Source organism: Physeter macrocephalus, chromosome 6 (assembly GCF_002837175.3).
Source record: "Physeter macrocephalus isolate SW-GA chromosome 6, ASM283717v5, whole genome shotgun sequence".
NCBI classification, from domain to species: Eukaryota; Metazoa; Chordata; class Mammalia; order Artiodactyla; family Physeteridae; genus Physeter; species Physeter macrocephalus.
In genome coordinates this window covers 89,889,112-89,914,765 of record NC_041219.1, presented here as the reverse complement: position 1 = coordinate 89,914,765, position 25,654 = coordinate 89,889,112, and the positions used below count along the sequence as shown (strand labels likewise).

The window sequence follows — 25,654 nt, the reverse complement described above, 5'->3', positions numbered from 1 at the left end:
TTGTGATGATTAAATTATACAATGAACGTAAAGCGCTCAGCACAGTGTTTGGCATGGCAAACAACCATTATTCAATAGATGCTATTATAATTTGAGGTCTTCTTCGATCTGGGCCCTCTTCTTACCTCTCCAAAGCTACGGTAGCGCCCCCTCACTTCCCTCCGCAAAGCCTGCTCCAGCCTAACCACTGTCTCCACTCATTGTCCCCAAATATACCCCATCGGCTTTCCTGCTGCTAAGTCTCACTAAGTCTTTTCACCAACCCGGTTGCTTTTTCTTGCACCACTTCTCTCCAAGTCCTAATCTTTGGGTCTCACCACAGCTACAAAGCCTTTGCTAATCAGACTTCATGCGTCTATTCCACTCATTGATTCCACATCTGAATGCCTGCTGTATGCCAGGCACCATTCTCCCTTAAAAGCTACAGTGCTTCTGCTTACACCACTCGTACGGAATTTGGCCAAGGCTCTTTGTGTCCCATCCACTTTAACTAGGGAGGATCTTGGGTCTGCAGCCTCAGTGAGCATTCAGTGGTAACAGTGATAAGCCAGCGCCCCCAGCTGAGGTTACCTGTATCCGGGAAGAAGCTGTTAGCCAGCTGCTGCTGCATTGCCAGCTGCTGCGGTTTCATGCACATGGAAGGTGGCATGGTACCCATGGGCTTCTGTGCCAGCACTGGCTGTGGGCTCTGCTGGGGCACCAAGCCTGCCTGTCCCCCATGCTGCCCACTTAGCATATGCCCTTGGTTGGACACCATGGGCATGGACGGGGCCAGGCGCTGCTGGAGGGCATGAGCTGGTGGCTGGGTGGGCATCAGTGGCTGGGCCAAGCCTGGCTGTCGGGAACCTCCAAGTCCCAGGGCAAGCTGCTGCTGGGCACCAGCCAAACTGGGAGAAGAGCCCTCATGTGGCAAAGACACAGCCTGGGCAGGGCCTGGGGTGGACAGTAGGGAATGCTGCTGTTGCTGCTGCTGCTGGGCAGGCTGCAGCTGTGCCGAGAGCTGCTGCTTCTTCTGCAGCTCCTTCTTCTCATGTTCCAACAGGTCCTCGATGAGCAGGGGCAACTCACTGGCTACCAGTGAGCTCTCCATCTTGTCCAGCTCATCCCCAGATGCATGTCCACCGGGCAAGGTCAGGGCCCCACTCTCTAGCTCAAACTTCTCCAGCAGGGAGGACCCTCCTGGGCCACTCAGTGGGCTGGGGGTCAGCAGGTGAGCTGGTGGTCCTCCTGTGGTCCCAAAGGGGACCTTCTCAGCTGGGTGCCCACTACTGGAAAAAGGTCCTGTGCCCATTCGAGTGTCCCGGCTGCCCACCACACTCTGTCCTGGCTTCAGCCCCAGGCCTAGGGGAGTGGTGGCTGGAGCTGGCTCTACCTTGGGGGTGGTAATGGTAAACTGGCAAGGGGAAGGGTGGCGCCCACCCTCCTCCAACTTGGGCTTCACCTCGGGGAGCACTGACGTCAGACGGGGCTCAGAGGCATCAGCGGCGGGGGGAGGGCGCTCCTCAGGGCCCAAGGGTCCTGGCTCCACCCCCCGCAACAGAGCCTCCCGCTCAGCCTTTTCATTGGCCGACTCCACCAGCCTCAGATGCTCATTGAAGATGTCCTTCTTGTCCCCGGTATCCAGCTCAGGATCAGTATAGGCCAACAGGTCAAACTCATCCCCGTTGAGCAGGTCGTCCAGGTGGGGATCATTGGTCTCCAGGTTTTCCAGGGTGCCCAGCTCATCATCTCCCTTTGCCACATCCACACCCAGGCCCAGGTGAGCAAGCTCCTCATCATCCTCCAGGGCCTTGTGGGCATCAAAGTCATCGTCCAACTCAGGATCCTCACAGGGTAACTTCCCAGCTTCCAGGGCCAGAGGAGGGCGGCCAAGCTCAGCGCCTGAGGGGGGCCGGCTGACTAGCTCCAAGCCAGCGGGCGCGTTGGGACCCTTGGTGTGGGGCGTTGGATGCAGGCCGTTGTTCAGTTCAGGGCCCGGCGGGGCTGAGGGTTTCTGAGGAGGAAGGCCTGACACTGCTAGGCCACGAAGCCCTTCCGGGGCCAGTCGGTGAGAATCCTCGGTTACAGGGAAAAAACGGGGTCTCTGAGGGGGGCCCTGACCAGGAAACGGAGGCACCCCCGGTCCCAGTCCTTTCTGTACATTGTGCCGCAACTCAATGAACTGGGCAGGACCAGCTGGACCAGGCACTGGCTCACCAGGGCCAGGCAGGCGGGTGGGAATTCCCACCAAGGGGGAACCTATGGCTTGGCGGCCAAGTTCAGGCCCAGGAGTTGACGGAAAGCGTGTCGACATGGCAAGTCGCATGGAAGTTGCTGCTGTTGCCTGTTGTTGCTGCTGCTGCCACAGTTGCTGCTGCTGCTGCTGCTGCTGCAAGGGCAGGGACCCAGGATACGGTGCTCGCTGATAGAAGGCTTGGGAGCCTCCCACCAATTGCCTGGAAGAATATGCAGTAGTCAGTAAGACGGAAGCAGGATGAAAAAGAGCTAGAACACGGGCTACCCTAAGGAAGGAGGGATGGAGTTAATGCAGTGAGGGGGAAGGAATGGGGAAGAGAAGTTAAGTGATACTGAAGAAGCATTAGAGAGACAGGAAAATCAAAGGCAGCACACAATGGAGGTACAATATGTTCCCTTGATTTTCCCCCAGGGCACCCCCTGGAGCCTCACCGGCTGTTCACATCCATAGAGGAAGGGGTGGCTGGTGGAGGTGGCCGGGAGAGTCGGTCATCACTGGGGAAAGCCCCTGGCCCCAGGATGGGGCCACCCAGCTTGCTCGGGGGCAGCCCCACAAGGCTGCTCTTGTCCTAGGAGAGATGAGGGTAGATGAAGGTGGGGCCACCTTCAATATCTTGGATCCACTACCCCTTGCCACTCTACCTACCTGGGTGCCAGCAAAGGGGGTCTGGCCTCGACCCAGCTGCTCAAAGGCAGGGCTACTAGGCTCAGCACCCCAGCTGCCCGGGGGCCCCACTGCTCCGGCAGCTGCCGCGGTTTCCTTCTCCTGCCGAAGGGTGTTGCGCTGGATCTGCTGCCGAATCAGCAGCTCCCGTAGTCGCTGGCGCTGCGCAGAGAACAGAGAAGAGGGGTAAGTCCATTCTACTCAAACCAAAGGGCTGGCACAGAAACAGAGGAGACGTGGGGGACTCAGGTCCAGGATGTCGACTCACCTGTCGTTGCTTCTCCAGCTCTGTCTGACTGAGGCTGGACATGCCTGGGTCCTGGGTACCTGGAAGTTCAGGTGCCGCCAAAGAGCTGCCCATCCCAGCCCCTGGGTCTTCTCGCTTCTCAACTGGAGAGGTGATGCCTGCCCGCTGTGAGGCTCCATGGGACAGGTAGGGGAGGGATCCATCGGGTGCAGGTGGTGGAAGGACTGATGGGGGGCGTAGTGGGGACAGGCCATAGCCCTCTCCTGTGGACCCACTGCTGGGTCCCAGAGGGCTGCCCGATGGGTGGAAGTTCCCTGTGGCTACTGTGTAGTTTGTGCTTTGAGGCTTGCCCAAGGTAGGGCCGGGCCCAAAATGGCTGTTGATCCCGTGGGGTGGAGGGAGACCAGGCTGAGGGACAGGGGGCTTTAGCGAAGGCTCCCCTACTGCCTGAGGGAAAGTGAAACGCATGGGAGAAGGGGCGCCTACAAATGAACCAGTCCCAGGGGACCGGGCAAAATTGGGGGGCTGCACACTTGGGACCTTGGCATGGAGCTCACCTGCCGGCCCTGAGGGCAGGGCTGCTGGGAAACCCCCAGCCCCCAACGGAGTGTGGGCTAGAGGCCCAGCCTTGAAGGCAACTTCAGGGGGCTGGGGGCGGGGTGGCTTATGCAGTGGGGCAAACGGGTCCCGGGACTGAGGGCGTGAGGGTGGGCGGGAATAAGGGTCAGGGGACTGGAAACGAGGGGTAACGGGGGATGGGCAGAAAGCCTCAGCAGACAGAGGACGGGGTGTCAACGGGGACTGGGAGCTGGACTGGGACTGGGGACTGGCGGGCACTCGGGAGAAAGGGTCAGAGGGCAGTGAGCGAGGAGGCAGGGCACAGCAGCTCTCAGGGGGTGGGGGTGGGGGCCGAGGGGTCAATGGGGGTTGGGCATAGGGGTCAGGGTAGGGGCCAGAGCGAAAGATGTCCGAGTGGCTGGGAGGAGAAGGGGCCAAAGCCTGGGCAGGGGGCGGCTCCTGGGGCCTTAGGCCCAAGCCTGGGCTCTGGGGCTCTACCTGAGATGCCCGAGGGGTCAGGGGGGCTTTGAAGACATCGGGTGCCTTTAACTCCAGGCCACCCAGATGGGGGCCTGAGGAGGGTGAGTCAACAAAGCCCAGGTTTGGGGGCCCATAGCTGGGAGAGGATGCCCCAAGCTCTTCCTTCTTCACCTCTAGGGCCTTCCGAGACTCCCCGAAAGGCAGGGGCGACAGCAGAGGCTCAGAAGCCTTGCCTCCCCCTACCCCTGGGCTCTCAGGCACAGCCAGGTTGTCCAGTGAGGGGCAGCGGGGTTTGAGGAAGGGGTCAGGTGTGGAGGGCTGGTGTCGGGGGGTGCCAGGTGGGGTGGTGTGGAACTCCCCTGGCTGGCCAGTCCCAGGACGAGATGAGGCGCCCAGCGTCGCGGGCTGCGCGGGCGCCCCGGTCGGACTAGGATAGGGAGGATAGGTGGGTGGTGCCGTGGGGAAGCGGGGCTCCAGAGCGTAGGCGGGGGCCAGTCCAAAGGGGTCCTGCGAAGGCACTTGGGCGGGCACCTGGGGTGGGAGCTTGAGGAAGAGCTCACCGGGCGAGTCGGGGCCGGGCACCGTGCCCGCCGGCGGCTTCAGGAACCCATCCGCAGAGGTAGACAAGCCGGCGGGGGGAGTGGGGCTGCCAATGAAAATGGTGGGGGCAGCAGCAGGAGGCGGGCTGCCCAGTGCCCCTGGCTGGGGGGGAATGCGGAGATGTAGGGCCGGTCGGTCAGTCTTACGGGCCATGTCGCCCACCTTGGTCTGCTTGTTGATCTGGCTCTCAGCCTGCTACAGGGGGAGACCAGGCACAGAGCAGTCAGGCTGCTGTGGGCAGGCCCTATGTCCCCCCTACCCTTAGAGAGCCCGCCCCACTACAGGCCTTGAATGGCACGGCCCAGCCTTGGCCCCCACTCACCTTTTGCACCTTGTTGATGCGGTGAGCTGCCCGGTTATCTTTGGCCTTTTGCTGAGGAATAGAGGACACAACCTTAGGCTAGGATGCACTCTCACGCTCAGCCCCCAGCCCTCGCAATGTCACTCACACTGCCTACCCAGAAGCTGATCCCTACTGGCCCAGTTGCTTTGGGAGTGGGGAATGGAAAGAACTGAGGCGAGCTTCCCAAAGTCACCCCGCACCCTCAGTTCCCACGCTGACCCAGGCTCCCTCTGTCTCACCAGGTAGGGGGCTTTATCAGCAGCTGGAACTTTTCTCCAGAGCTTCATGATTTGTTTGCAGCGGCTAGACCAGTCTGGAGGGCAGAGAGAATGTGTTAGAGGAGACCTGGCAGGTGACCCCTGCACATGCCATGTTACAGGTTGTCTCCCTTGCCCTCACCCCACGGGTACCTGGGTAATCTTGCTTGAGATTGGGAAAGTTAATGTTGGCATAGAGCACAGGTGAGATGGTAGAGAGCTGGCCCAACTCCTCGTCCTTCTCCCAGCGCTGAAGACTCCGCTGGTTGTAGGAGAGCCCGTCGCCCTCACCCTCTGTGGTGGGCGTGGTCGGAGTGGAGGGCGTGGTGCCCCCCGAGCCTGTCCAGGGGCTGTCTGGCTCACCGGGCTCCGGGCTAAAGAAGCCCCCGCGCTCCCTGGGGCGCAGGGGCGGAAAGTCACAGAGGGCAGGGACGCCAAGCCCCACCCCAGACAAACTGCCCAGAGTCCCCAGGCCACTGCCCTGCCCCAACAGAGGACAGTCACTAACAAAGGAGCAGAGGGAGGTGTTGCTACAGCAGCACCCAAGAGTCCAAGGTTCCCTCCCTTGGCATGGCCCCAGTTGGAGGGAAGGGACTGCCCACGGGGGTTAAGCATAAATACCAACCTAGAATCCAGGAATGGGGACTGGCAAAGGCCCGGGTAGGAGTCCATTGGGCTGCTGGAGGGGAGATTGCCCAAAGGGAGTCCACCTACAAGAGGCACAGGATCAGTGAAAGGAGTAAGTGGCCCATCCTGGAGGCAGGCTTGGCCATACCTGCCCACCCAGTTTTCAAACCACTCCTATCCGGATCACCTTGAAGAAAGGGCCTCTGTAGCGGTGTACGGCTGCCGTCGAGGCCAGGGGTTCCACAACCCAGATGTTGCTCTCGTTCGGAACCCAGAACATCCTTGAAAAGCTGCTGCAGGTCCTTGGATTCCATCTTGGGCAGTTCTGTGAGGGATCGATGAAGGATGCTGCTGAGGAAGACTGGGGAGTTGAAGGGACACCACAGGGCTACAAATGGTCACGGCCAGGGAAGGTGCCCGCGACTCCCCACTAGAGAAGCTGTAGAGATGAGAGTCTCACAGGTAGGATGCTCTCCTTCTCCCACAGAGGACCCTTATAAGCAAGGAGTGCGGGTCACAGTCTCACCTTCTGTGGGAATCCTGTCTAAGTCAGAGCTAAGCATCCCTTCACCCGGGGTGCCTGGCTTCTCAGGGTCACTAGGCACTGGGGATGACTTTACGCCGCCATCCTCAGGTCCTGCAATTGCCAGGAGAAACCCATCAGCCAAGGCCAGTATGGAGGTATTCCCTGATAGTGCTCAGGGGCAGAACAGGTTGACAGAAGCAAAACCAAGGTGGCACACAGTCCCCCCAGCAGCCCTCACCTGATGTATCAGCCTTGCCCTCAGGACCACGCGATTCTTCATCTGCAACATCCGGACCATCATCTCCTATAAGCAACAGTCGCCTTTCCAATCAGAGATGCCCTACATGTGATGCCCCGAATAGGACCCCAGCTCCAAGGCCAGGGGCCCTTGGCCCACCCTCAACTCCTGGAGACCAGCCCATTTCCCACTAAAATCTCTTACCAGCTTCTAAGCACAGAGTGAAGTTGGACCCCTTCAGATCACCTTACCCCCACACGACTGACCTTTCTGTGAGGTAGGGAGCTCCTTCCTATCTGAGCCTCCATCCCCCTTGGCTTTTGGGGTTCCTAGTCCAAAGCTTGGCCGGCCCACCCCAACTGCAAAAAGGGCCTTCCGGCTCAGGTCCAGCAGCTCCTTCCCAAAGAAGGCTTCCTGTGGGAGAAGTCAGGGAGAAACAGGCTTCTTCATGCCCTGCAGGACCGACACTGCCCTTACCCCTCGGAGCCTAAGGCCCACCTGCAGATAAGCAGGGAACATGTCCTCTAGTTTGCTCTTCTTGCGCCCTCGCCGCTGCTGCTTCTTCTTCTCATCCCCATCAGCTAAGCTCTGGTCCACAGAGCCCTCTGCAGGCAGGTCGGCAGGCAACACTGGGGACCGAAGGGGAAGTGTCTGCCTCTCTGGGGACAGTGGGCATACTGCTCCCAACTTGGCCTGGGGACGCTTTCTGCCTGCTCTCTCCCCAGCACTAGTTGGGCCCACTACTCTCTTGGCCCTCTGGCAGTGAACTCCCCTGCCCCAGGCCTCCCTGGCAGTGTCCCACAGGTCCTGTGATCCCCACCTTCTCCCAGGCCCCACTGGAGCCCTCACCCGTCTCACCCTCGTCGGGCTGCCCATCCCCACTCAACACCTCCGCCTGTGCAGCAGGCCCCTTTTTCACACGTGTGTGGGATTTCCGCTGTCGCACCATGAAACCACCGATGCCTACAAGGAGACAGAAATGAGGCTGAGAAGCCGCTGGGGACCTGGTGAGCTGCCCCTCCCCACCCCACCTCTGCATCCCAGGGCCTCACCTGGCCGATAGGGTTTGCGTTTGCGTTTTTTGCTTTCCTCGGTCTCCTCTTTGCCAGGCTCTCCATCAGGGCTGACGGGGCCCTCTAGTTTAATTTCGCATTCCATGTGCTCCACACCACCTGTGTACGGGGACAGACGAGATGGAAGCAGGTCAGAGGCATGGACCCTTTTAACCCTGTCATCCTGCCACCTAAGAACAGAGCTGAGTGCCCTGCCACAGAGCCATCTGGGCAAGACCAACAGTGGCTTGAGGGTGACTGGGAGTGATAATGCAGCTCCTACCCAACATTCCACTCTCCCAGGCATGCTCCCATTACTTTGGCACTCCCTGAGATTCCTCAGCCTGACCTTCACCCTTGAGCAGCTCATCAGTGTCCAGGTCTCCATCCTTCTTGTCATCAGGGCCAAGGGCATCTGAAGGCTCAGGACCCTCCAGCCCTGCCTCGCCTGGGAGGCCAAGCCGTCCTCGCCGCTGGCGCCGCTTGTGCAGGGGCGACATGGTCAGGTTACGCAGCACAGCCATGCCAGTTTCTGTCAGCCACACACCCTCGAAGCGGAAGTACTGGGGCTCTGCACAAGGGGGAAGAGCGTGTGACCCCTGATGGAGGCCCCAAGGAGCGCAGAACTCCAAGTGTCGGCCTACGTCCCTAGCTGGGACAAAAGCAGCGAGAGGGAGACAGACTGAAGTCCAGACTGGGGTCTGAGGGCTGGAGAGGAGAGACCACCAATGGGTGCCAGCTAAGGCCCGAGTGCTCCCTCAGTTAACCAGGGGGATCAGAGAGACCGCTCCTGCCGAAGCCGGACTTTGCTCATGATTAACCCTCAGTTCAACAAATATATTCTCTAGCTGTCTGGGGCCGGGAGGGCCCCTCCTTGCTGAATGCCAGCTCACAGTGCCCCAGATGCCAGGAGCAGTGCCCACATCACAGTGGAGGTGGGAGAGCCCCAGCTGCTTCATTAAGGAGAAAGAGCTGAGTTCTGTGCTCTCTGGAGGTGAGATTCTAGCCGTACAAAGGCCGCGTTGCCTGGCGGAAGGAACCCTGCCTGGGAAACTGGACGCCTTGGTTCTCGTCATAACTTCACCACTGACCTATGGGGTGACCTTGGGCAGGCCACTCAACCCCCCTGGGTCTTAGTCTCCTTCTCTGAAAATAACGAGATAAAGTTGGGGGGTTGGAGCTGGACTAAGTGTCTAAGGTCTCCTCTGGCTTTGGCATTCAGAATTTCTGTGACTCACCCGGCTCTTTCACCTTCATAGGCACCAACTCTGGAGGCGCAACAGGCACTGTGGAGAGGACAAACCAAGGCAGCTAGAGGCCCTGTCCCAAAGCAAGGCACCCCTGCCCCGACTCCTCCTCCCCTCTCCCCAGCTCCTGGTACTCACCAGCAGGCTTTACCACGTAAGGCTGGCAGGAGACACAGTCAAAGCCCTCATCAGCCGCCTGCTCCACGTCATCCTCTGTGAAGAGGCTCTCGCAACCAGCATGCATCCACCTGGGAGAACGGAGACAGGAGGGGATAAACTGAGACGACGCAAGGCTGAGAAGAGGGAAGAGGGGGCTTATATGAGGGGAGAGGGGCACCCTCACCGTTCACAGTGACGGCACTGGATCAGGAGGTCCTCTTCCACATACGGGGCATGACAGATCGGGCAGGTCACCAGGCTGGCGCAGGGCCCGCAGTGCGTGTAACTATTCTGCCATTCACAGTGGAAGCCAGGGGAGGCGGCCCCACACTGCATACAGGACACACACCTGGTGGCGGGAGGAAGACAGACCCTCAGCACCTAACCTACCGAAAGCACCCAAAGCCGCCCGGCCTTCTAAACCCCGCCTCTGCCATGTATTCAACATCACACCCACTCAAACATTTCAGGCCCCTCTGAAGATCCCAGTCTCCTTACCACTTGCACTTCCAGCCACCCTTGGGCACAGTGAGCAGTGGGGGGTCCAGGCAGTACGTGTGGTAGCTAATGTCACAGTCATCACAGAGCAGCAGGCGGGAGGGGTCTGAGGCCTGGCCGCATACCTCGCACACGATGCACTCCACGCAACGCCAGCCCTTCAGCAGCATCACCTTGGTGATCTGGTGCAGAAGATGGCAATTCCTCAGGAGGTGATGCGGAGGGCAGGGCAGACCTCTCAGGGGAGGGGAGGACTTACACAGGTGAGGCTGGAGGACCCCAGTACCCAGGCCAGACCTCCATTTGAGCACAGGGAAGCCACACAGAGCACCCTCACCCCAAAAATAGTGGATCTCAAACTTAGGCTTCCAGGGGTCTCTGCTGAACAGAGAACAGCCTCACCTGGCCACTGCCTCATTACGATCTTTCACTAGCGAAGTCTCCAAAAAGACTGTGGATAGAATTAGGTTGTATTTCCCCCAGTTTTTCTTGAACAGGTAGAACCTGCTACTGCTGCAAGTGAGTGAGTGTTAGCAGTGGGCAAGTTCTAAATTAACATTAATGAAAACCCCAAAATGACTGATCATACTTGAGTCAAAAACACTGCTTTCTCTTTGTGGACATGTGTTTGATTCTGATTTTACATTTTATATCCAGACCATATCATGTTTTCTACTAGTAAAGTTCTCACAGTTTATATGATGGACTGAATTATACCAGCAAGTCATGGTCTACCACAAAGAAAACTCGTAAAGACCACTATGGTTTCCAAAGTATTTTTTCCCAAGATGAATTTGACAACCACTGGAAACTGATGAACAACTTCCATGACCAACGGCCATGGGAACTAGGGAAAGGGAACTAGGATAAGCAGCAACGACCCCATCCCCCAGGCCAGACCTCTTGGGCCCTGAACTCACCTTGCTGTTGACACAGTAAGGGTGATAGCACTGAGAGCACTGGGAACAGGCAAGGAGGTGGCCCTCTGCCCCCCGGCCGAAGCTGCCACATACCACACACATGTCCTGGGGAAACACACAGAAACCCAAATGTCCAACCTCACATCCTCAGTACCACTCGGTCCCAGTAACTGACTACACCACTAATCCGAGAGGAGGGAGTCAAAGAACCAGAAGCCTATCCCCAGCATTAGGACACGGTGAGCCATCACGGGACCCCGTTCCTTCCTAGCATGCCTTGCCCAGCTGATCAGGTAATTTGAAATGATACAGCCTGACATGGGTAGTGGTAATGAGAAGTGAAAGATAAGATAGGTAAAGACTGGTCAGGATGAGACAGTAATATATGCGACAAAATTCTACAGCTTCGAGATTTACTCGTGTTCCCTAGACTCTAAGCTTCAATAGGGCAGAAACCATTTCTGCCTTTTTCACTGCTACATCCCTAGCTGTTAGCTCAGTGTCAAGCTCATTCTCTGGAATGCCAGAAGTAGGTCCCTGGTTCTCCCCATTTACCCTCCCACTGAAACACACATATCCAACTGTTCAGTCTGCCAGGTCTCACTGCTGAAGATGGGACTACAAAAGTCAAGTATGGTACCTGCATTAGGACAAACTTGTCTGTGTTGGAGAAGAGAACCACAGTATTTTGCATGGTGTCATCATCATCATCTTCTTCCTCCTTGCTGGGAGAGCTATCGATATCAGCAACCTTATAGGCAGAGAGTTGTGGAAAGTGAGGCAGCTAAACCTGCCCCAACTAAGCTGCTTTCCTCTTTGGTGTTGGGGGAAGGCGGCATAAACCCCTGGCTAACATGAAAGCCAGGAGCCAGGACTAAGAAGCAGAAGAACACCCCAGCTCCCAAACTGGGCCTCAGCCCAACATCAGATTTCAGAGAAGCCTGGGGGCCAAGAGCACAGAAGGAGCACAGAAGGAGCACAGACATAGCTGGACAGGCCCTAGGCTAGCAGGCAGGCAGGTGAGCGTGCAGGGGACTGGCAAGATTTAAAGGGTGTTTAATCTTGAAGGGGCCAGCTGAAGCATGTTTGGGGGATGGGAGGCCTCTCCTTACTACCAGAGTCTCAATGGAAGAAGTAGTTGACTTTAGCCGGGCCCGTCCTCTCCCACGTCCTCCATGTGCTCCTCCACGTGGCCGGCGTCTTCCTGGGAAACTACTGCTGCGACCCTGAGTGAGGAAAGGGGACGATTACAGGAAAAGTCCAGGGCTAATATGCTGGATCCACAGGCTTGGAGGGAAGACAAGAGACGAGGGGACAGAGTACGGCAGGTAACAAAGCCCAAAAGTCCCAGTCAGGGCCAGGGAAAAAGCCAAGCTCTCAGATAGCAACAGGTAGGTAACTCTGGTCCAAACCACTCCCCACCTTCCAAGAAGAGTGGTCAACGTGGTACAGCAAGAAAAAGTACTGGCTTGAGAGACCTGAGTTTCTAGTCCCGATTCTATGGCTGAGTTACCATGAAACTGGGCAAGTCACGTCCCCCTATGTATCAGTACTCTCCTTGATAAAATAAGAAGATGCACTCAAGGATCTCTGACAGTCCAGGATTCAATAAGCCAGGTAGGAAGGTATCAGTGACACAGGACTATACCTCTGACAGTGGCATGACACCAAGCACATCCAGTGGCTGGATAGCCCCTTACCTGTTTGATGCGGGAACGAGCCGGGGAGCTGCGCCGCCTCCCCTTGTCCCCCTCCGCTTTGCCTCCTCCGATAGCTGTCCCAGCATCACACAACAGCGAGTCATCAGTCTCTGGCAGCGAATCCGTACAAAGTCGCAGGGAGCCCTCATCTCGGGCTGGACTAACATCTGTAGATACCCCCAGCTCCATGGACAAGGAGCCACCCCCCTCGGGGTCGGGAGAGCCCAGCAGGGGCTCTGAGCCAGGAAAACTGGCACTGGCATCGCCCTGGCTCAGATTGGAGATCTCATTAACGATGTCAGATTTGATGAGAGTAGGTGGGGTAGGGGCCACTGGTGCACGTGGCTCCTCTTGCTCTTCACAGGGTGAGCCCTGCCCTGCCTGCTTGCATTCTGGGCCATAGACCTCCATAGGGGTCACAGGGGCCAGCTCCTCGGGGTCCAGGAGCACAGGGGAACCCTTAAGTTCACTAGCCAAACTGCCAGGGGTCTGTCCGGCCTCTGGCTGTGATCCAGGAGTGTCAGTCCCATCCAGAGGGGCTGTATCTTCCCCCAGGCCAGAGAAGTCATCCAGGGCTGGGGCAGGGCTGGGTGCAGGGCAGGAAAGGTTCCCCATGGGAGAGGGGAGAGGACTAGTAGGGCTGGGTTCCAAGGCTGGGCACTCAGGTTCTGGGGCTTTCTCAGTCTCCATCTCATGTGGCTCAGCCTCATCTGAGACCTGCACTGCCTTCCGCATGGGACTCAGTGGGGAAGGAAGAGACAGTGGCAGAGCAGGGGGAGAGCACTGGGAAGGAGGGGAGTTTGGGGGAGGCAGGGAATGCTGGAGGAGCGGGGAACATCGAGGGGGAAGGGGCTCCATCAGCACGGGAGAGGCCGGTCCTACCGGGGAGCCTGGAGATGGGGGAAGGATCATAGGGGGTACAGGCTCAGGGTCAGTGCAGTTAGCTTCTGGTGGAGGGCTGATAGGTGTCTCTAGGATGGGGGCAGCCAATGGCGACTCAGGGTCACTGTCCCCTTTGGCACCAAAGGGGTACTCTAACTCTCCCAAAGGAGACAGGGCCGGCGGGGCCACAGCTGTGATAATGGGTGAGAGCGGAGGAGGAAGAGGATCTGGAGAGAAAGAAATAAAGAGAGGCTCTTAGATTAGATGTGCCATAAAGAGTTAAGACTGTCCCAGAGTAAGCGGGTACTAACAGCCCCGTACCTGGTGGCATCAGCTGAGGTGACAAAGATGGCTCCCCAGATGGGGACAACGGCAGCTCCTCAGGCAGAGGGGACAGAGGTGGCTCCCCAGGCTCAGACAGGGCCGGCTCTCCAAGCAAAGGGGATAAGGGTGGCTCCCCAGGTGGGAGGAACGAAGGCAATTCCTCAGGTGCAGGGCATAGGCCTGGCTCCTCAGGGGGCCCTTCAGGGCGAGGGGACAGGCGCGGCTCCTCGGGCACTGGGGACAACTGCGGCTCCTCAGGCGCGGGGGACAGGCGCGGCTCCTCAGGCTGGGAGGACAGATGCAGCTCCTCAGGTGCAGGGGACGGGCGCGGCTCCTCGGACGCAGGGGACGGACGCGGCTCCTGGGGCACAGGAGACAAACGAGGCTCCTCGGGCGCAGGGGACGGGCGCGGCTCCTGCGGCGCAGGGGACAGGCGCGGCTCCTCGGGCCGGGGGCAGAGTCGCAGTTCCTCAGGCAGTGGCGATAGGGGTGACTCCTCCAGGGGTAGGGACATAAGCAAGTCCTCCGGTGGCAGGGAAGCAGGTGAGTCTTCAGGTGGCGGGGACGTGGGTGAGTCCTCAGGCGGTGGGGACAGGCGTGAAGCCTCAGGTGGCGGGGATGTGGGAGACTCCTCAGGTGGTGGGGACAGGGGAGATTCCTCAGGTGGTGGGGACAGGCGTGACACCTCAGGCAGGGGAGACAGGCGTGATACCTCAGGCGGGGGGGACATAGGCGAGTCTTCAGGTGGCGGGGACATGGGTGAGTCCTCAGGTGGTGGGGACAGGCGTGATGCCTCAGGTGGTGGGGAGAGAGGAGACTCCTCTGGTGGAGGGGACAGGGGAGATTCTTCAAATGGTGGGAACAGACAAGATGCCTCAGGTGGTGGAGACATGGGCGACTCTTCAGGTGGAGGGGACATGGGTGACTCCTCAGGTGGTGGGAACAGGCGCGATGCTTCAGGTGGTGGGGAGGTAGGCAATTCCTCCGGTGGCGGGGACAGGGGAGACTCTTCAAATGGTGGTGACAGAGGTGATGCTTCAGGCGGTGGGGATAAGGGTGTCTCAAGCGGGGGAGATGGGGGGGACTCCTCTGGGGGAGAGAAGGGTGACTCCTCCAGTGGAGAAAAAGGTGATGCCTCAGGTGGGGGAGACAGAGGAGACTCCTCAGGCGGTGGAGAGAGGGGTGAGTCCTCAGGCGGTGGGGACAGGCGCGATGCCTCAGGCGGCGGGGATGTGGGTGATTCCTCAGGTGGCGGGGACAGGGGCGACTCCTCAGGTGGGGGCAGCAGTGGCATCTCCTCATTTAGGGAGGCCTCCAACTGGGGCTCAAGTTGGGCCCCTTCTCTACCTGCAGACATAACACACTATGCTCCTACCTAGTTCAGCTGCACTCCACAGAAAGTACAGGGTCTGGGGCAAAGCAGAAACTGTCCCTTGCCACACGATAGAAGGGGATTACTTTCAGGGACCCTCAAACCCTACTCACCTAGTGGTTTGGCTTCACATTGCAGGGGCCCCGGTTCCTTGGGTTGCATAGAGGTCACGTGCCCACCCTTTGGCTGCCCTTGGCATGCAACGTACAGAGCATCGGGCTCATCAGTGGGGGTATCGCCAGGCTCTGGGGGTGAGAATCTGCAGAGGGTACAGGGGAGCAGGCACCATGGCTCTCATCAGCTATCAGCTCCTCACGAGAGCACACTGGGGCGAGGCACGAATGCTATGGATTGTACTGCCCACCTGAGGGCCCTCCTCTCCAAGTCAGCTTGCTTTAACACGAGCCCTGCCAATCTCAGTACTTCCGATCCCCCAGCCCGATCTCTGCCAGTCCACACCACTTACCTGCTACAGACCGGGGGGTGCTGCTCAGCAACAGAACTGACAGGCTGTCCTCCCTGGGCTTTGTGACAGCGGTGACAGAGCGAGTAGTTCTCAAACCACTCAGAGTTGGGGTTCAGCTCTGCTGAGCCTGCCCCACAGGCCCGGCATACCCGGCATGCCTAGGGGAAGGGAACGGGCAAAATGGGCACTTGTCAGACAGCCAGAGACTGGAGGAGAACACAGGACTCGTCACAACAGAGGAACTTGGGAGGCTGTAGGACGCAGACTTAGGGAGAGTAAGGCAGGAGGATCAGGGGACACTCACCTTGCACTTCCAAGAGTGAGCAGGCAGTTCCTCCATAGGTGGTTTCAGGCAGAAGGTATGGTATCCTTTGTCACATGTCTCACAGACCAACATCTTAGAGTCATTCCCAGGTTTCCTGCAGGGGCACAGGGCACATAACAGGGTCCTCCTTGCCCTCATTTTCAACCTTAACCTGTGCTTTGCCTAAGGTTCTCTCCTGCCCTCCCACTCTTACCTGCAAGCTTGGCACACTTTGCATTCAGGGCACTGCCAGCCAGCACGCTTGCGGGCAGTCAGAGCAGTGTCCAGGCAGGCCCCGTGATAGTGATGCCCACAGCTGGTACAGAAGAACAGGTCACACAATTCCCCTGGCCCCTCACATACTGCACAGCGAGCCTCCTCTGCAGTGGGAAGGGACAGAGGACACAGGTCAGCTATGGATTCCTTACAGGACTCGGCACAGTGCTGTCTACATAACAGGCATTCCACAGACACAGAATGAACGAATAACAAATAGTTACTAAGTGTCTGCCTAATATATGCCAGGCACTGCTCTAGGCACTGCAGACACCATGCTAAACAAGACAGGCAAAGCCCCTGCACTCACAAAGTCCACACGTATTTTAGTGGGGCAGACCGACAGTATGTAATTGTAGACTTCTGAGTGCTCTGCAGAGTACAAAACCCCCAGCACCCTTGGACCCTCATTTGCCCTACGTCCAAAGGGGAGGACTTCTCACCCAGATGTGTGGCCCCCTCACTGTGCTCCGGGCATAGCAGCTGCAGTGTTTTCATGGATAAAAAGGAACCGCTGGCAGTTGCACAGGGGAAGTGGTAAAGACGTGGACATCCAGGCGAGCGGCAAGGGATGGAGGCACCGAGTCTGGTGCAGTGGGAACAGCGCTGCCAGGGTGGAGACAAAGCCTCAGTGCTAGCCAGCTCTCTCCAGAACAACACGTCAGGCACTGGCTCTGTCCCAGTATGCCCCCTGCCCTTCGCATTCCACCCTGACTCTCGGAAGCCCACCAGCCCTGCCCACCCTGCCCTGGGCCTACGCAATCCCCTGGCCCGGCCCCACCTGTGAGATCCCTGAGAAGATGGCCTTGTCCACACCACATAGTTCTGGGCCCTCCTGCCCCCACACGCCTGCCGACCACGCAGCACACCAATGGTGAGCCCAGCAGGACCCTTCATAGGGGGAAAGGGGGAAAGAGTTAACAAGAACGTCATCACTGCTTCAGGACCACTCAGCCCCTTCCCCGTTTCCTGCCCAAGTCAGCTACCCCACTTCCCTTCACTTACCTCCAGGTTCTCCTAGGTGGGCAGGTGTCAGGCCCTCAGGGAAACCAATCTGTGATAGGTCCTCACTGGGCAGCACTCCCTCACTGGGCCCTGGGTTCCCCCCAGGGGACACCACTGGACACCGGGGCCAGTCAAATGGCAACTCAAAGCGCCGTAGCTCCCGCTGCCCATGTAGACTGGGCTCCCCGCAGTTACAGAGAGCACAACGCCGCATTGGACCCCCACTGTGAACACACAAGCATCAGCACCACGCTGGCCCCTGCCCACAGGTACCCCTAAACAACCCCATGACTTGCACACCTATGCTTCCCACTCATTTTCCTAAATTTTCCACCTTGAAAGCCCCAGACTCTCAAATCAAATCCTCATATGTCCTTACATCCTCATTTCCCCAAACTAGTTACCTGCAGTCCTGGGGAGGCTCCTGAAGCCTGGGACCCCCAGAACTGGGCACAGAGCCCTCCCCCACATGTGGTTTGGGAAGGTCTGGCTCAGTGGCACCTGACTCCTCGGAGGCTGCAGGTCCATCAGCTGAATGAACAGACAGAGAAGTGTGCATCAGCCATTATCCTCTATTTAATACTAGTCCACTCATCAGACCCATGAGATTATCCAAAACCCTTGGTGGATAACAGTGATGGCATTTCAACTTTTGTCCCAAAGAACAAAGTCCTTCAATTACCTATTAGATGGACTTAGCTCCTGTCCTTGTGCTAGGACCAGAAATCTAAGATTGTCTGGGTAGAACAGAAAGCTGCCAAGCCAACCCAGAATGTGCCCTACTCACCTGCTGGTTCTGAATCTTTATCCTCACCAGGCGGCTTCGGGCTGTCCATCCCTCTCTCCGACTGGGCAGGGCCCTCTCGGGGAGACCTGTCAGACCCAAGAGATATCTATTTGTCTAGTAAGTCTTCCCACTAAACACTTTCCCCCAAATCCTAGGAAGAAGGCATCTAATGTTATCTAGACCCTACAGAAATCAGAGCAAAGCCATACCTACAAATTCCTGCACTAATGACAAGGAAAGTCCTTCTCCCCAACCGTTGTCCCACTGCCTACTTCCTCCCCAGATAAACACAGACCACTTTCTCCTACTCTGAATTCTGAGAGGATCCAGTCCCCTTTCCCACCTCCCACCTCCTGTCTAAGAGTTCCCAGGACAATAGCATTCAACAAGAAGCACATACAATCTACATCTAGTATCACTCTTTGCCTCGTGACTGAGTTCTTGGCTTCTGGTGGGCCCTATCCCTTGGACTTTTTCCTCAGGTCTTAAGTCAGCTACCATCCTAGAGGCCTTTCAGTGCCAACCCAGGGGCAGTCATAACAAGAAGTCTGAGTCCAGCCGAAATCCCTCTCCCTGGGGTCTTGCAGGACGTAGAACACATTACTGGAACTAATGCCCACCTCTGAACGGATCTCCCCCATCTCCTGTGGTTTCAACCAGAACATCCCAATCACAACAGAAGAAACTCCCCAATTTCCACCCACTGCCCAACTCAATCCAGCTCAGACCCACCCCCTGATCCTTGCCATGACTGAGCTCAGGATCTCACCCAGCCTGAAGGCCTCAGGTCGTTACCCTTAGCAACGCCAACAGCCCTTCCTCCTCAGATGTCCCTAGTTGTTAACAGAAGTGGGCCTTAAGAGTCACTGAGCATGTGTAGCCAGGCCTGAGGCTAGGCATGCTGGGAGTTGTAGTCTCAGGAAGCACACCACCACTTGGAGCTGTTCTAAACGGGGCAGGACAGAGCAAAGTAGCTTCCTTCCTCTTCCGTCAAGCACGGTTTCCACACACACTATGGGGGTGGCGGGTAACGGTCCCCTCTTCTAAGATATGCCTGCCTATCCCAGAGCCAAATGAAACACATTAAAGTTATACCTAAGAAGGCCAAGACCCACACCTTTGGGTATATTTTCCTAAACCTCAGATAAAACTAAACACAGTACAAAAAAGAGAGAAGTAAAGAATAAGAATTACAGAGCTGAGGAAGAGGAAAGAGGTCCTATAGAAGAAGGGAGAAAAGGACAGGTGTAAACAGCTCTTAGTGGGAAGGGTAGGGGCTTAAGCAGAGAAACAAGAGTATAGTTTTCCTACAGAAGGTAGAGGGGAATCCCTAAAACAAAACTCTAAATAAAAGTTTGAGAACTGTATCTCTCACCTTCTCCACTCCTCTTGCTTAACCAGAGGGACCACACCAATCTTAGTAAGGACAAGCCTCTCTTCCCAAACCAAATACCCCAGTCAGCCACTTGCGGTTGAGTGACTGGGGCAGATGAGACAGTGGGGAACCCTCAAAGGTGCCCAGGATCCATAAATCAATTACCTAAGAACCACATTATCAGTCCTCTTTCCCTGAGCTAACACTCCATTTCCAGAGACTGGCAGTGGGCCTCATGTAACATGTCACAGGAAGGGAAATTTTATTTTACTTTTTTCCCCCTCGCACTATTAGACTCTACTAGATTGGGAAAGTAAGATATCACTTGATACCTGTTACCTCTATTCCCAGATCATCTCTTTACCAAACCTGCCACCCACACAATCACACCTGAAAGGAAAGCAGGGTGGTCATCTAGCCAGCCCACAGAAAAGCTGCTCTGGAACTTCAAGGGGCCGCCTAGAAGCCTCCTATGTGAATTAGGGGTTGGAGGTCAGGGCACCAGCCAGGCTCGTCATTCAAGGCCTGACCACACCCAGAAGGCTTCAAAGTTTCCTAAATGTGTGCAACTTTTGCTGTACCTTACCACTAAATGCCGCCAAGATCTTCCAACTGTTGTGCTCTCAAAGTTAAGGCTAAAGGAGTCACAAACAGCAAGAAATGAAAAGCAACAGTGATAGTACAGTGGGTGGGAGGAGGACTGCCTCACACAAGGCCAGAGGGACAAATTCCTCCGCCCTCCCCCAAGCGCAGCCCTCTCAAGCTGGTAATGCTGGCACTGCTTGGGGAGCTACAGAAACCACCTTCGTCTAGCCTTGGGAAACAGTACCAACATCCTCCAAAGCTGCAGCCTCATTCATGGCACCATGGAAGATGAGAGATAAGCAAAAGGTTGAGTGTCCTCCAAGCTGAGGAAAAAGAATCTAGAGGCACTTCCAAGAAGCCCCATTTCACTACCCTGCAGCCTAGCGCCTGCACCCCAATGCTGAGTGCCAGTTGTCAGGCCCCCTCCTTAAACAGATCTAAACAAATAAAGACCATAGGTTCCCCCGTCCCATCATTCACAGCCAGAAACCACACATACACACCAAGGGTTTTTTCCCTGGATCTAAACTGGGGTAATGCCTGGCCAGCCTTCCTCAGGGGAACTAGGGATCCCAGAGAAATACAGATCTAGGGAGTAAAACCGTGGTGGGTCCCCTTAATCCTAGGCCGAAGAGGCCCAGAACAGCAAGGAAAAAAGCAGGGATTCATCTCAACCCACCTTCCTCCCTGCCTCCATCCCAGACCAAAAGCTTTAACTCCATTTTCCCAGCCAAAGGGGAAATGGAGGCTTGGAGAGGTGAAAGGCTGAAGCAGGCCCTTGAGTGAACAGCTCTTCTGTAGGACTCAGGACTTCCTGGTTCCCAGCCTGAGACTCAAACCACACCTCTCCCCACCCCCATTTTGGGTTGGCCCTCCAGGGAAGAATCCAAATGGCAACAGTGGCCCTGTAGACCCTCCGGACTACCCCCTGGGTCATCCTAGGGTCAGCCACAGCTAACAAGGAGAGGTATCTCCTAAGGAAGTTCTTCAAGGACAGACAACAGGAGAGGCCCTCCACAGGAGGCAAGGGCAGACAGCATGGGCGACAGCTAGCCTCATTCCGGCACCCCTGTGCCACCTCTCACCTCAGGATTACCACCCAGAAATCTTTCAAGGGCAAACCCCTATTTTCTCCTTTCCAAGACCAGGCTCAAAGAGGTCTAGCCTACGTATGGTGGAGGGAGTAGAGTGAGGGAGCAAAATACACCAGCCAAATCCCTGCTGGGCAGCATGACAGCTGTGAGAGGGGCTGTCCCAGCCCAGGGTCAGAGGCATGAGGCTCATGCTGCACCCTTCGTGCAGTCACATACACACCACTTCTCCCCAACACCTCCTGCCAGGGCTGAAAACACTGGCTTCAGCAGACACAGCTCTGATCAGGTCACTTCTCCTCCAAAGAGATATAGGCCCCCCTATTCTGCAGAGTTGGGACAGGATCAGACGACCAGTTAACATTCCCTGATTGAAAAAGGTTGGAGAGGTCTGGGAGGGGCCTGCAAGATTGGCCAGGGACTTATGGGCAACCAGCTCTCCACACCAGGCCCAGAGAAAGCGGGAGACAAAAGCCATTTTTTTGCAGCCCACATTCGCAGGGAGCAAATCTCAACGGCCTCCTCTATAATCCCCTAGAGATTATGTCCATCCGGAGAGGAGGGGAGGCAAAGCAGGCTAAGACAGCACTAGGCCTCGCTGGGGTCACTCTGCCAGGCAGGGGTAGTTGAAAGTTGAACAGCAAGGCCACAGCTGCCCCCAGCCCCGCCTCCTTCTTGCCCCGGCCACCCCTTCATCACAATGGTCAGTTTCCACACACTCTCCCCTTTGCACAGTGAAATAAGGCCTAGTGAAGGACCTAGGGTTCCCTGAGTCTCCCAAAGACCGCTCTGGGTGCCCGGATGGACAAGAGCAACCTTAAAGTCCAACCTGGCAGTAAATCGGACCTGGCAGTGCCACCCTACCCCCGCTCCCAAGTTGTTCTATTCCCAAGGCCCACAAGGAACCCTGAAGGAGAAGCAGCTGACTGGGATTGGTGCTGGCATCAGGGCTTGGGTCCTAGTTTGGTAGAGCTCCCCCCAACACAAAAATAAACAGGCAGAGAGGCTTTCTGGCCAGGTTCCCAAACTCCCGTGGTTCCCTGAACCCCCCAGTCTTTAAAGAGGCACACCCCAGGACACCAGGCCTCGGTTGTGCTCTGGCGACTGGCTCGGGTTCCCTTGACAGACCCTGCCAAAAGAACCCACTTCAGCTCTGGCACCCCTTTCTCCAACCTACAGGCCAGCTCCGGCCAAGATAGTCCATCTGGCTATGCCCCCAGTCCAACCCTTTCTGGGCCCTGGCCGGGCGGACTTCACTCACCTCTTCACAGGGCGATCCAGAAATCCTCATCCGAGAACATGGCCAGAGCCCGGGCCGCTCCCCGACCTCCAACCGCCAGAGCGATCACAGCCGCCCCCCGCACGGGGGGGCTTAGGGGGGCCAAGAACGGTAAATCCAGGTCGGAGTGGCCACCCTCCCCCGCCCCAAAAAAGCAAGAAGCCAAAGAAGGGTTCTCTGCCTCGGGTTCCAGCAGTTTAGGTTTCCATGGACAGCCCCTGGGCGGCGAATCCCGAGCGGACACAAAGAGAGCACCGGTGGCTTTGATCTTGGGCGAGCAGGATCCGCATCCGCGTCGCCGGGCGGCCTCTCAGTCCTAGGGCCGGGCCAGCGCCCCGGCCGCCCGCACCGGGCTCGGGCGGAACGTCGAGGCTCTCCAGATGGAACGTCGAGGCGCCTCCCCAGCAGCCCGGAAGGAATGCCGCGCCGCCCCGCGCCGGGCCCGGATGGAACGTGAGACCCTCGCAGGAGCGCCGAGCCCCTCTCCCCGCTCGGGCCGGCGCCCCGGGGCCGCGCGAGCTACGGCGACACGGAGCCGGCGGGGCCGCGGAGCTGAACCTGACACACACCCCAGCGCCGGGCTCCTCGACCCCGAGCGCTCGCCCTCGGCGGCTTCGAGCCCCCCACCTTCTGCTCCCCCCGGGGAAGGGAGGAGGGTAGGTGGGCGAGGAAGAGGAAGGGGCGGGCGGTGCGAGCCCTCTGCCCGCTCCCCTCCGGCCGCTCCAGGCCCTGCGCTCGCCTCCCTTCCCCTCTGGCCTCAGGAGCTGCCCCGCCCCCGGCCTGGCCGGCTCTGATCGGCGGCACCCCCTCGACCCCCGGCTGGCTGCGATCGCGGGGGGCCTAGAGGTGCATGGCCCAACCCCGGCTCCCGGCGCCGGGGGGTCAGGAAACTGAGCGGAAAGTGGGGAACGAGGCAGCCATTTGCAACCGGAGAGGAAAGTAGTGCAGCGCGGCGCCGCTCCGCCTCCCCCCCCTCCGCCTCCTGTTCGGCCGGTAGGGTGGTTCCTGCGAAGGGGCTATTTCCTGGCCCGAGATCTCGGCAATGGTCGTGGAGATTCAGGAAGCCTCCGGCGCGAGATCCGGGTGGCCCTTTTGCCTGGTGAACCCCACTCCAGAAGGGGGAGAAAGGAGAAGACGCGGCCCTATTTTGTGTTGGAGCGGAGCGGCGGAGGGATCTGGCCCTCTCGGAGGAAAGGCTGTGACTTTGCAGTTCTACGCACACGCTGAGGGATCCCTCCGCCACGGGTTAACCCCGACTGCGCCGGGCCAGCCGCTGTGCAGACACGTGGGAAAGAAGCCCCCCTCCTCTTCGACCCGGCCCTAGAATTGCCTCCTTTACCGCCCGGCTAGTAAAACTAGGACTCCGGGCACTTTCTAATTCCGTTTCCCTGGAGTTATCAGCCCCTGAAACTCCAGCTGCCTCTTGCTTGACCAGGAGCAATCTTTCCCGGGAGGGGGATGGAAGAAGAGCCAGGAGGTTGGCCGCTGCTCTGCATCCTGGGAACTGGAGTCCGCAAATGGAGAAAGTGAGGCACGGCGCCTGGCGCTGCAAAGGGTGGGTTCCTGCCACGTTCGGGGGCCTGAAGAAAAACGGAACGAGTCCCTAGTCGTTCCTTCTGACTCTCAAATCCCCTCGAGAGGAAAGAGGACTGTTAGTGCACCCACAATCACCTCACCCATCAAAACATAAATGTAGAGTTTCCCCTCCTTTGCTGGGTGCTCCCACCCCCAGCCCCAGTCCTTCTTTCCTAATCTTCAGGGCCTGTGTCCCCCTTCTTAGTAAACATGTAACCCCTTTTTAGAGAGCATGTAACTTGTAGCCTTGCTGCTACCTGGCCGGAGTACTGTTATTCTAGACAAGATCCCAGCATACAGGCTCCGCCCCCCCCCCCCATTAGTCTGGATGAGAAGGGATTGGAAATGACTTCTCTGCATTAACTCTATCCACGGGATGGACAGGAGGTGACAAATTAACAAATGTGCTAGATACTTTATATATTCTTAGTTATTCCTCACCCTTGTTATGAATTACATGTAATTACGTCCATGTTACAGATGAAGAGATTGAGACTGAAATAGGTAAAATTGCTCAACAAACCACATGAAGTGAGAAGTTGAGCCATGCATGATGCAAAACAATTGCCATGTTTTTCCTGGGATATGTGTGTGTATTCAGATATATGTATTTATTTTATTATTATTATTTTTAAGATGTGGAGAAAGAGGCAGGCAAATCAGGTGCAGGGCTTGTTTTGTGGGAAAGGGTTTACAGTGCTGTCCAATAAAACTTTCTGCGATGATAGAAATGCACTATACACTATCTAATATGGTTTAGCCACATGTAGCTATTGAGCACTTTGAAATGTAGGTGGTGCAACTGAGGAACTTTTAATTTTAGTTAATTTTAAAACTAAATTAAATAGTAATATGTGACTTGTGGCTTTCATATTGGACAGTGCAGGAGACCTAAATCCCTACTGGCCAGAGTCATAGGAGGAGGGATCAGATATGTCCTGTGCTAGCCACACACTGACATACGCTCTTCACTGACCATTCAGGTCTATTTCAGCAAAAAAGTCCAGCAGTGACCCCACACCTGTCCCAGCTGTAGTGGAATAAGTTCACCAAGAGTCAGAAGTTGGAAAATGGAAGGCCTCTCCCTACTCTGCACCCAGAGGCAGAGAGGCAGACCCTCACCAGAAAGACCTCAAATAACACAATAGCCACTATTTTTTAAGGGTTTATTATGTATGAGGACCTATGCTAAGTATTTCATAAATCACTTCAGTTTAATTCTCACATCAGTCCTATGAGGAAGGTTTAACTACACTTCATAAAGGAGAAACTGAGAGAGGTTCTGAGGCTCAGAGAGGTTAAGTGTCTGCCCAAGGTCACACAGCTAAGTGGAAGAGTAACTCTTTTAACCCAGCCATTAACCACTATTCTTTACTACTATCAGGCCTTGAGATTGTTTGATACACTTCTAGAAAACCTCAGACATTTGTTATTCTATCTCAGACCTCATGGAAATAACAGCAGGAGTGTAGGTACCCGTAATGAGAATTCCAAGTCAGATGTACAAAAGGACCTAATTTTAGTGTAGGGAGAGAGGGTGTTTACAACCCTAAAGAGACTCCTAAGCCCCCGAGAGATTGCTCTTTGGAATATGCTCCTTCCTGCAGCCCTTATTTCTTTTTAGATTCTAGATCAGAGATGCAAAAGCAGCTGGCAGGACTTTTGAAAACCAGCATGACAAACCGTCATCCCCAACTGTAAGCCCAACTAGCCTGGAGCCAGGCAATAACAAGGTCACAGCTAAAAATCACACGTAAATTTTGTCCATTTTCCCCCAACTAAGTGCATTCACAGAGTTGGCAGGAGTGCATCCCCAGCTGGCAGGAGAACTTTATGCCCTTCCTGTGAAGGGTACCATTCAGGTAACCCTTATAAGTCCTTGGAGGAGGTATGAGGCCAGTTAGGCCCTAGGGCTGCTGGGGAGGGGTGGGGGGTAGAGGAAGGTAGGACCAAATTTTCCTAGCCAAACCCATCCTCCTACC

General features: G+C 56.7%; 1 protein-coding gene across 7 annotated transcripts in view; it reads right to left on the bottom strand.

Annotated features, from left to right (window-relative positions):
* KMT2D (lysine methyltransferase 2D) overlaps positions 1 to 22,254 on the bottom strand; it is a 36,523-nt gene extending 14,269 nt beyond the window's left edge. For 3 of the 7 annotated variants that reach the window (XM_028491368.1, XM_028491374.1, XM_028491371.1), the window contains exons 1-35: positions 22,080 to 22,254; positions 17,768 to 17,853; positions 17,385 to 17,511; positions 16,981 to 17,204; positions 16,757 to 16,866; positions 16,419 to 16,581; positions 15,914 to 16,079; positions 15,700 to 15,814; positions 15,396 to 15,553; positions 15,043 to 15,188; positions 13,555 to 14,904; positions 12,352 to 13,460; positions 11,764 to 11,877; positions 11,292 to 11,402; positions 10,652 to 10,756; positions 9,732 to 9,913; positions 9,418 to 9,582; positions 9,213 to 9,322; positions 9,066 to 9,113; positions 8,177 to 8,398; positions 7,828 to 7,947; positions 7,625 to 7,738; positions 7,274 to 7,404; positions 7,042 to 7,189; positions 6,776 to 6,841; positions 6,538 to 6,648; positions 6,199 to 6,372; positions 6,010 to 6,094; positions 5,538 to 5,779; positions 5,367 to 5,440; positions 5,107 to 5,157; positions 3,168 to 4,979; positions 2,882 to 3,061; positions 2,668 to 2,804; positions 571 to 2,435 (exon numbers count right to left, since the gene is read on the bottom strand). In XM_028491368.1, coding sequence (XP_028347169.1) covers positions 571 to 2,435; positions 2,668 to 2,804; positions 2,882 to 3,061; positions 3,168 to 4,979; positions 5,107 to 5,157; positions 5,367 to 5,440; positions 5,538 to 5,779; positions 6,010 to 6,094; positions 6,199 to 6,372; positions 6,538 to 6,648; positions 6,776 to 6,841; positions 7,042 to 7,189; positions 7,274 to 7,404; positions 7,625 to 7,738; positions 7,828 to 7,947; positions 8,177 to 8,398; positions 9,066 to 9,113; positions 9,213 to 9,322; positions 9,418 to 9,582; positions 9,732 to 9,913; positions 10,652 to 10,756; positions 11,292 to 11,402; positions 11,764 to 11,877; positions 12,352 to 13,460; positions 13,555 to 14,904; positions 15,043 to 15,188; positions 15,396 to 15,553; positions 15,700 to 15,814; positions 15,914 to 16,079; positions 16,419 to 16,581; positions 16,757 to 16,866; positions 16,981 to 17,204; positions 17,385 to 17,511; positions 17,768 to 17,816 — 10,084 coding nt within the window. In that variant the 5' untranslated portion in view covers positions 17,817 to 17,853; positions 22,080 to 22,254. The remainder of the gene's footprint in view (positions 1 to 570; positions 2,436 to 2,667; positions 2,805 to 2,881; positions 3,062 to 3,167; positions 4,980 to 5,106; positions 5,158 to 5,366; positions 5,441 to 5,537; positions 5,780 to 6,009; positions 6,095 to 6,198; positions 6,373 to 6,537; positions 6,649 to 6,775; positions 6,842 to 7,041; positions 7,190 to 7,273; positions 7,405 to 7,624; positions 7,739 to 7,827; positions 7,948 to 8,176; positions 8,399 to 9,065; positions 9,114 to 9,212; positions 9,323 to 9,417; positions 9,583 to 9,731; positions 9,914 to 10,651; positions 10,757 to 11,291; positions 11,403 to 11,763; positions 11,878 to 12,351; positions 13,461 to 13,554; positions 14,905 to 15,042; positions 15,189 to 15,395; positions 15,554 to 15,699; positions 15,815 to 15,913; positions 16,080 to 16,418; positions 16,582 to 16,756; positions 16,867 to 16,980; positions 17,205 to 17,384; positions 17,512 to 17,767; positions 17,854 to 22,079) is intronic. The other 4 variants (XM_028491373.1, XM_028491370.1, XM_007107503.3 and 1 more) reach the window with 4 other exon arrangements.
* Between the last annotated feature and the right edge of the window lie 3,400 nt (positions 22,255 to 25,654).